General features: G+C 40.5%; 1 protein-coding gene across 1 annotated transcript; it reads left to right on the top strand.

The window, feature by feature from the left end:
* The first annotated feature begins 4,001 nt into the window (after positions 1 to 4,001).
* On the top strand, positions 4,002 to 8,422 carry LOC138873670 (uncharacterized). The gene is made up of 4 exons (XM_070152147.1): positions 4,002 to 4,233; positions 5,161 to 6,280; positions 7,387 to 7,703; positions 8,259 to 8,422. The coding sequence occupies exons 1-4, from the start codon at positions 4,002 to 4,004 to the stop codon at positions 8,420 to 8,422; spliced, it is 1,833 nt and encodes a 610-aa protein (XP_070008248.1).
* The last annotated feature ends 2,078 nt before the right edge of the window (positions 8,423 to 10,500 follow it).

Below are 10,500 nucleotides of genomic sequence, written 5' to 3'. Positions count from 1 at the left end.
TAAGATTTGATTTGGGTCACATGAAATGCGCACCCGAGTTTATGAAAGTAAAATTATTAAAATAGCGCGCCTAAAGCAACTACGCGCTTTAACTTTGCGAGGGTCATGGAAAATTCGCTATATGGCACACCTCGAACTCTAAGGATCAAAATAAAATTAGTTACACGAAGGCCATGCAATTGTCATTTCGTTTGGCATGGCACACCTTGATTTATTCTAATCAAGAGGTCTCTTAAATTAAACACAAAGGCCATGTACTATCTTCTATTTAATAGCACTCTTGAAATTATTTAAAAATACGACTAATTGAACATTAAGAGATGGGGGAGTTGTTCAACTTAGGCGAATGGACCTTAGTTGATATGGACTAATGATCAGAAAACTGGGATGAAATGGCATCAAAAGGATCCAGATCCTATTTCCATGCATTTGGGCCCAAGGTGAGCCCAATTTCAAATCACCTGTAGCTGCAACGAACTGGACTCATTATCGAGTCCTTACAGCGTGCAAGCAGGGGTCGAAATAACAGAAATTAACGTATGAAGAGCGAACCAATCAAGAAGTGAAATTCATGTTACATCCGATCACAAACACATACTATCTTAACATGGAATGACGGATAACTAGCTCAATTAAATGCCCCCCATATCAAACATTGGTTTACCATGACACAGAATTAATCTAAAAAACAAACATTTTTACTCGAAAGCTGGTTTAATCTAGACAAGATGGTAGAAGGAAATCTGTGAAGTGTCCTACTGAACAAACATGAATCTTAAACTTCAAACTTGCAGTATCAGTGTTTACCAAAACAGGATTTGCATGAATTAATACATATTCAAACCAGCATCTATATTCTAGTCCTTTAAAACACTAAAATCTGCTACATTTCAGCAAACTATGATCCAAATTACAAAGCAGACATGAAGCTGCGCAACTAAATCCATGCTTCTCATGTCATACTGAACAATACCTACAAAACCTATTCATACACCTTCCAAACATGCTCTTTAATATTGAAATTGAACCTTTAGTTCCAAACACAAATCCAACTTTATACTATACTAGTGACAGCTCAATAAACAACCAACGGCACAAATATACTACGTGGTATTAGATAGTAAAAATCAGAGAAAAACTAGATCAAACACAACTTGTATTCCATGGAATTTCCACTCAATTTACATGATCAGCATTCAGTCAGTGCTTCTAGGCTATGGATATACCTGGAAATAGAAGAGGTATAGCGGAAATGCAAAGTCAGCAGTCAACAGTAACAGAAATTCACCCAGATTAAACAAAACCAACAATGAAATCAGTCCAAAAGAGAGGAACCCATTCCCCAACTCAAAGCAAGGCTTTCATTACCCGAGGTCAAACCATTTTGAACCTCAAATAGGATCAGGTATTCTTCAGCAGTAAAAGAAACAAACTTCAAAAATTCTAATCAGAATTTCAATGCAACAGTGATTTTCAGCTGTTTTGTTTTTTTCAGAAATTTTTATCTCTTTTCAATCTCTTAGGTCTGCCTTGAAAGGCAAGAAAATGATGCCTTTATAGGCAAGAAAACAGGGCAGCCTTAAGGGTTCAGTTTTTTATTTTAGTCCTTTTCAGATTTTCCTTTTAGCTTAACTACCCCTGGTTCGAATTTCAATTGGTTAGGCAGCCCCCTCCCCAGTTTCCTAGAAGCTTCCCAAATAGTTACACAAAGATTCCCCTAAGTAGACTACCCAAATTACCTCCTATGACCCTGTTGTTACCCTTCTAACCAAACAGAGCCTCGGTCCAATTGACCCAAGTTTAATGGGTCCAAATAAACCCAATTCAGTTCCTTTTGGGTTCAATTTTTAGGTATCAATTGAAATCAATCAAAGACTCAACATTCTAAAAACAATCTGACCTAAAATTAACCAAGAGAAAGAGACACGGGAACTTTTAAACCAAAGCCCAAAACCCAAAAGAGAAAAAGAAAATGATTCACTCCATTCTAAACAAACAACCAGATAATTGTGTTGACTAACAAACGTGTCGTGCATACATAACAACAGACATGCTTATGAAGAAGCAGAAACACAAACACAGAAACGAGATGAAGCAGGACGACTTTAAAAGGCAGAAAAATACAAGAGAAGAGCCAACAGAAATGTAAAGATACCCAACGGACTGGCCAAGCCTTGCAGCTCTTCCTCAAACCCTTGATTTCGACCGAAAAGGGCCTCAATCACATGTTCTCAGATGAAAACACATGACCAAGGTCCGTTTTGGTCTTAATTAACACCAAATCTGCCGATTCTAGAGTTTGACATTTTTAGGTCTCACTTTCAACTTAAGATTCGACGAGCTCGGGGCATGTTTGAGAGAAATTGGTCCGGGATTTAGAAAGAGGGGAGTGAGGGGGTCATGGGGTGTTGTTTTGGTGGTGAATGGAGGTGGCGCCGCCACCGGAGGCCGAGGATTTGGGGGCGGCTCAGCTAGGGTTTCGGGGTGTCTTTGGTGGGGTGTTGAGCAGAAGGGGTTCTAAGGGGGGAAATAGGTTTCGGACACTTAAATACTCCCAGGGCTTCAGTTCTGAGTCGTTCGATCAATGAGAGATCAACGGCTCAGATTGATATTTATTGAAACATTCGTTTGGGGGGGATCCGGACCGGGTCAGGCGTGGGTTGGGCCGGGTATTGGGTAGTTTCCATTTGGGCTGGGATGGTTGGATTGGGTTTGAGCCCAGATTTAGGTCTTCTTTCTTTCTTTCTTTTTCTTTTTCAATTCCACAATTCTTTTCCTTTTTCCAAAATTAAAATAAATCCTAAATTAATTAATAATAATTTTTAAACTAAGTTATCCTACCCAATTAGATTAATCACTCATCATGGTATTTACAATAACTAATTAAATCCTAAATTTAAAGAAAAATTATACAATTCAAAATTAAAAAGTAAAATGCAAAATGAATTATTTTTTGTGATTTTCATTTTTTATAAAACAAACTAATTTGCTAATTAATCTAAAAATATAAAATTAAATTCTATATGCAGATGCAACATTTTTTTTTGTATTTTTCATGAAATAAATAACATGAACGTGCACAGACAAATGCTAATAATTAACAAAAAATGCCACGAAATCCAACAAAATTGCAAACACTGAAAGAAATTATTTTGTTTTGAATTTATTGGAGTAATACATATAGGGAAAAAATCACGTGCTCACAAAAAGAAAGAGAAGGAAGGATTGAAATGAGCAAATTGGGATGATATCATATGACCCTGCGACCCTCAAAGCCAGTTTAGAACTGCTAATTGTTGTTAGGTACAATGCACGTAATGTGATATTATTATTTGATAAATGCCCTAATGCTAACATGGTGGTTTTGTATTGTTGTCCTCTGTTATCTTTATTTAACTTCAGGAAGGTTGTTAGTTTGTTGGCATCCTGGCAAGTCATCCATACAATACCAGGTCAAAGCGCCAAACAGTCATGGCTAGCAAAGAAACAGACACAGGAGTTGTAGACCCACCAAGGAAGATTGTTGAGTCGGAATCGGAACTGCAAGAGGAGGTCCGGAGGTTGAAGCATCAGATGGCGGAAATGTATCAAGCCTGGATTAAGGGACACCCTCCACCCTCATTCCCTGCCAACTACACAGAAAACCATGCTTCCATTCCACCACTTTCCCAATCCCAGATGCCCAACACTGTTGACCTTTCCCCACAACACGCATCGGGCTTTACCCCTTACCACAACTACCCCGGCACTTCGGCCCAAACTTTTCATGCTCCACCAGCCAAAATAACCTCGTACCCTACTCTGACATATGCTCCTATTTTTGTACCCCCTCCATAAGCTACCTTCCACCGATCCTCTAGTGAGCCCGCATTCCCAGCTCCAGATACCCAATATTATGCCCCAGAATCCACATTCAAAGTTCCATATCCTCACTCCTATACTCCCCACTTTGAGCCTCATGTTGAAATTGACAAACACGTAAGAACGTAGAGCAAGAAGAGATGTTCAGGAAGATAAAGAGTCTAGAGCAATCGTTGAGAAATATGCAAGGGTTGGGAGCCTATAAGGACTTGTGTTTGTTCCCCGATGTCCAACTGCTTGCTGGGTTCAAGATGCCCAAGTTTGACTTGTATGACGGATATGGGGATCTTGTAGATCATCTGAGGGGTTATTGTAGTAAAATGAGATGCGCAAGGGGAAAAGATGAATTACTGATGGCATACTTCAGCCAGAGTCTGAGTGGGGCAGCTTTAGAATGGTACACCCGCCAGGACGCCAGTAGGTGGTACACATGAGACGATATGGCTCAGGCCTTCGCCCGACACTTTCAGTACAATATAGACATTGTCCTAGACCGCCTATCTTTGACCAAGGTGGAAAAGAGGCCCAGTGAAAACTTTAGAGAATTGGTTCTGATGGAGGGAGCAAGATGCACGAGTCAATCCTCCGATAGAAGAAGACGAGATGGTTGAATAATTTCTTCAAGCCCTGGAGCCTACTTACTATGGCCATTTGATTTCAGCCATTGGTAAGTCTTTCAATGATGTGGTAAAGATGGGAGAAATGGTGGAAGGGGGGCTCAAGTCGAGCAAGATCATGAGCTACTCCACCATAAAAGCAACCACCCAGGCAATCTAGGGTGGTACCGGAAGTTTGCTAGGCAAGAAGAAGAAGGACGATGTCGCCATGGTTGTCTCTGGACCATGGCATGGCCAAAAGGGTTCACCTCATCAGTACACCCATCCTCGACCCCGACCTCAAACCTACGTCCAAGCTCCATATAATCCACCCCAACACTACTTTCCCCCGCAAAATCCCCAATACTCAGCCAAGGCACCCCAATACCATGTTCACCATGCACAGTCATATGCTCAACCCCCTCTTTACCCGCAATGGCATGCTCCAGCTCCATAAAATACCTATCCACCTCCACAACCCTAACAAACCCCAATGGTTCAAATTTTCGACCAAGGCCGGAGTATAGAAGAGAGAGGCAGTAGTGAAAACAAACTTTTACCCCGCTTGGAGAGTCTTATGCTAGTCTGTTTCAAAGGTTAAGACAGTTGGACGTCTTGAGGCCGATTGAGTCAAAGATACCAAATCCCCCTCCAAAGAACCTCGACTATTCCCTAAGATGTGCCTATTGTTCTGATGCTCCAGGGCATGACATAGAGAAGTGCTGGCATTTGAAAAGGGCAATCCAGGAGCTCATTGATACAAAACAAATTGTAGTCCAAAGCCTAGACACGCTGAACATCAACCAAAACCCTTTGCCAGCCCATGCAGAGACGCATATGATTGAAATAGTTCACAAGGATGGGGAGCCCAAGAAGTCTTCTAAGTCTGTCATAATGATTCGGGCCAGTGAAAGTAATTTGGTTAAAGCTCCAGACTCTACCAAAGCAAAGCCCTTGACAGTTGAAGGGGAGACAGAAAAGCTGAGCTCGCTCAATTTGAAGCCACCGAGGTTGGTCGTGAAAGGGCCTTCGAAAGATATTGGGGCAAGTCCGGAAAGTTCAAAAGTGGTAGTGCCAGGGATTTCAAGTAAGCCTGTCATAGTTGTGAAGGGGGCTCCTATCACCCCTATCATTATTAAACCAGTGACCCAGCTGCCAGTTATTGATGCCAAGGCTGTTTCGTGGAATTACAAACAAGTAATAGTGACATACAAAGGAAAAGAAATAGAGGAAAAAGTTAATGAAACTGGAGGATTGACTCGTTCTAGGAGTTGTTTCACCCCAGAAGAATTAAGGAAAGCCAAGCCATTCAAGGATGGCCAAATGCCAATAAAGAAATTGGTCATCGAAGAAGAGGCTCAGGAGTTCCTGAAAAAGATGGAAGTGCAGGATTATTCCATTGTGGAGCAGTTAAGGAAAACACCAGCTCAGATTTCACTTTTGTCTTTGCTGATACATTTAGATGAACATCGCAGGGTCCTGATGAAGATTTTGAATGAAGCACATGTTCCTGATAAGATCACAGTGAATCACTTGGAAAATATAGCTAGCCAGATCTTTAAAGTAAACAGGATCACTTTCTCAGATGATGAACTTCCTATGGAGGGTACAGAACACAATCGAGCTCTTTATCTCACGGTGAAGTGTGAAGATTTTATTGTCTCAAGGGTTTTGCTTGACAATGGCTACAGTGCGAATATTTGTCCTCTGTTTACTCTGCAAAAACTGAAGATTGGCACCGAAAGAATCCACATGAATAGTGTGTGTGTTCGAGTCGTTGATGGGGGAGGTAAAGACTCTATTGGAGATATAATGCTCAAATTGTCGATAGGGCCGGTTGAGTTCACCATGGAATTCTAAGTAGGGGTGGGCATCGGTCGGTTCGGTTCGGTTTTGTAGAATTTTGGTTCGGTTAATTAGGTTTTCAATTTGTGATTTTAATAACCAAAATCGAACCATAGTAACTTCGGTTCGGTTTGGTTTATTCAAGTTCGGTTCGGTTTAATTGGTTCGGTTTTCGGTTTCAAATTCCATTTTCCTAGCTAAAAATATCTCTCTCTTTATTTATTTATTTTATTTATTACCAACCACACTATAATTAAGATGTAAGGTCCATCCTGCACTACATCAAAACAATATGCGGCATTCACGCTCCAAAATAAAGAAGTTAGGGGATGATTACTGTTTCTGGGATACTGTTTGTACTTTTTTGTACCACCTTGGTACCTGATGAATAAAATTTACCTTATCAAAAAAAATGTACTAAGGTAATGTACGGAACTAGTATATCCTTCTAATTGATGGAGAACGACCATATGATTGGATTCGCTAAAACTTGACATTTTTAATGTGGATACATCTTTCTGCTTTTGCTTGGACTGAGGCGATGTTGATATGTTTATTCGCTTTTATCCATTATTAGTATTTTAAAGCACTTAATTTGCTTAGACTTCTCTTCTTTGTAACTTTGTAGTGGGTATATTACTGCCTTTCCTAATACAGTATATATGAGATCGTTTTCTTTAGTTTAAATAGTTCAATGAAAGGGTAGTTTTATTGTGTAGTAGGCCCTAGAAAATTTTCTTGTCCATCAAGAAACTTTTGATAAGAAAATAAGGAAAATAGATAGATGGGTGTCATAATGAGGAAAGAAGAACAGAAGAAACAAAAAGTGTCGCCAAGATTGAAAAGGGGGGATAAGACATTTTTGAAATTCGGTTTTTCGGTTTAACCGAAAATTGAACCATTAAAATCGAACACCAAACTTTTTAAAACTATAAACCGCAAACCGACCGAATAAACCAAAAAACCGAAACCGAATAAATCGAAATTTTCGATTCGGCCGGTTTTTTTGGTTCGGTCGGTATTATGCCCACCCCTAATTCCAAGTGTTAGATGTGGATGTCTCCTATAATCTGTTGTTGGGCAGGCCTTGGATACATGCTGCTAAAGCAGTCTCGTCTTCTCTGCACCAAATGGTGAAGTTTGTATGGGACAGGCAGGAAATAGTTGTGCACGGTGATGAGAACTTATCAGCTTGTAATGACACAATTGTTCCGTTTATCGAAGCTGAAGATGATAAGGGACCTTGGGCCTATCAAACTTTCAAAACAGTGTCTATTGAGAAGGTTCTTGAAGGAAAATGCATTCCGGGTCCTAAGCTATCCTCCGTGTCTGTCATGGTAGCGAATGAAATATTAAAGAATGGTTTTGTGTCGAGCAAGGGTCTGGGCTCATCTCTGCAGGGTATTGTGCATCTAGTGCGCCCCAGTGGGAATCCGAGTACATTTGGTTTGGGATTCAGGCCTACAGATAAGGACGTGAAAAGAGTTAAAAATCCAAAATAGAAGGTATGGTCACTCCCCAAGCCTATCCCGCACATCTCTAAGTCTTTTGTCAAGCCAGGGGCCGAAAAACCTCCAACCTTATCAGTGCCAAAACCTGTGGTCGATGTTGATGAAGAGTTGATCAAGAGGTTCCAGAGTCTGTTCGATGAGATCAATGTGGTATAAGTTGAAGGTTCTAGTAAAGCAAATGTGCAGCTCGTTGGGCCAAATGTGAAGCTTAGCAATTGGTAAGCTACTCCTCTCCCCACCAGGAAGGAGTTTTGGTAGTTTGCTTTGTTTTCCTTTCTGTTATCTGGATTATTCCAGGGTTGTAATCCAGATTTTTAGTTTTTGCTTGTTTTGATGTTTAAACCCTTCTATCCTTTCATTTTCAATGAAATGCAATTTCTCGTTTTTCCGTTATTCCTAATAGTGTTTTATTTTGTTTTTTTTCTTTTGTACAGTTCTTTTTAAGCTAGTTGCAATGACATGACATGCATGAGGAATTTTCAGCCAAGTCCTAAAAGCCAATCCAATTCTGAAACAATAATCCAAGAAGTAGAGTATGATGAAACAGAATATAATAAAGAAGCAGCATTTGAGGAAATCAGTAAAGAGCTAAAACACTTTGAAGAATAACCAAAGCCTAATTTGAATGAAACTGAAGCAATCAATTTAGGGGACCAGGATAATTTTAGGGAAACCAAGATAAGTGTGCATCTGTAACCACAAGTTAAGGAAGAAATAATCAAAACATTGTTTGAGTATAAAGATGTCTTTGCATGGTCGTATGATGATATGCCGGGCTTGAGCACTGATTTGGTAGTTCACAAATTGCCAACTGACCCAGCATTCCCTCCTGTCAAGCAAAAGCTAAGAAAGTTCAAGACTGATATGAGTGTAAAGATTAAAGAAGAAATCACAAAGCAGCTTGGTGCAAAGGTCATTCGGGTCACTCGATATTCCACTTGGTTAGCTAATGTTGTGCCAGTACTAAAGAAGGATGGTAAGACCATTTTATGTATAGATTATCGTGATCTTAATAAAGCAAGCCCAAAGGATGATTTTCCATTGCCTAACATTCACATTCTGATCGATAATTGTGCCAAGCATGAGATTGGGTCTTTTGTGGATTCTTACGCGGGATATCACCAGATCTTGATGGATGAGGAAGATGTAGAAAAGACAGTATTCATCATGCCATGGGGAACATATTGCTACCGGGTAATGCCATTTGGTCTAAAGAATATTGGGGCAACTTACATGAGGGCGATGACTACCATATTTCATGACATGGTACACAAGGAGATTGAGGTTTATGTAGATGATGTAATCATAAAGTCAAAGAAGCAGTCTAACCATGTCAAGGATTTAAGGAAGTTTTTCTAAAGGCTCCGCAGGTATAACCTCAAACTCAATCTAGCAAAATGTGCATTTGGTGTCCCGTCTGGGAAACTGCTGGGATTCATGGTCAGTCAACGCGGTATTGAGTTGGATCTATCGAAGATCAAAGCCATCCAAGAGTTACTGCCCCCAAAGAACAAAACTGAGGTGATGAGTTTGCTTTGAAGGTTAAATTACATCAGCAGGTTCATTGCTCAGCTCATGACAACTTGTGAACCCATCTTTAAGTTGTTGAAGAAGAATGTTGCAGTCAAGTGTACTGACGAGTGTCGAGAAGCATTTGATAAGATTAAGAGGTACTTGTCAAACCCACCTGTGTTGGTCCCACCAGAGCCTGGGAGACCTTTAATTCTCTATTTGATCATCCTGGATAATTCTTTTGGCTGTGTATTGGGTCAACATGACATCACGGGAAAGAAGGAGCAAGCAATCTATTATCTTAGTAAGAAGTTCACTCCTTATGAGGTTAAGTACACTCTGCTTGAGAGGACATGTTGCGTCCTGACTTGGGTGGCACAAAAGTTGAAGCATTATCTTTCGTCCTACACTACTTACCTCATTTCTCGCATGGATCCTCTAAAGTATATCTTTCAGAAGCCTATGCCCATAGGAACACTGGCAAAAGTGGCAAATTTTACTCACAGAGTTTGACATCATCTATATGACTCGGACCGCGATGAAAGCCCAAGCCTTGGCCGACCACTTGGCCGAGAATCCGGTAGATGAAGAATATGAGTCACTAAAGACTTATTTTCCTGATGAAGAAGTCATGTATGTTGACGAGCTTGACCGTGATGAAAAGCCAGGTTGGAAACTCTTCTTTGATAGAGCTGCTAACATGAAAGGTGCCGGAATAGGGGCTGTACTCATCTCTAAAACAGGGCAACACTACCCTGTAACAGCCCAGCTTCGATTTTATTGCACTAACAACATGGCTGAGTACGAAGCATGCATTCTGGGTTTGAGGTTAGCTATAGACATGGGAGTCCAGGAAATACTGGTTCTGGGAGATTCAGATTTGTTGGTTCACCAGATTCAAGGAGAATGGGAGACTCGGGACTTGAAGCTCATACCATACCGATAGTGTCTGCATGATCTTTGTCAATGATTCAGGTCAGTAGAATTCAGACATATTCCCAGAGTTCATAATGAGATTGTCGATGCCTTGGCTACTTTGGCGTCAATGTTACACCATCCGGACAAGGCTTATGTCGACCCCGTGCATATCCAAGTTCGTGATCACCATTCTTATTATAATGTGTTTGAAGAGGAAACTGATGGTGAACCTTGACTCTATGATATCAAGGAATACA

Source organism: Nicotiana sylvestris, chromosome 7 (genome assembly GCF_000393655.2).
Source record: "Nicotiana sylvestris chromosome 7, ASM39365v2, whole genome shotgun sequence".
NCBI classification, from domain to species: Eukaryota; Viridiplantae; Streptophyta; class Magnoliopsida; order Solanales; family Solanaceae; genus Nicotiana; species Nicotiana sylvestris.
Note: the sequence above shows the minus strand (reverse complement) of the source record. Positions and strands in the feature narration are given on the sequence as shown.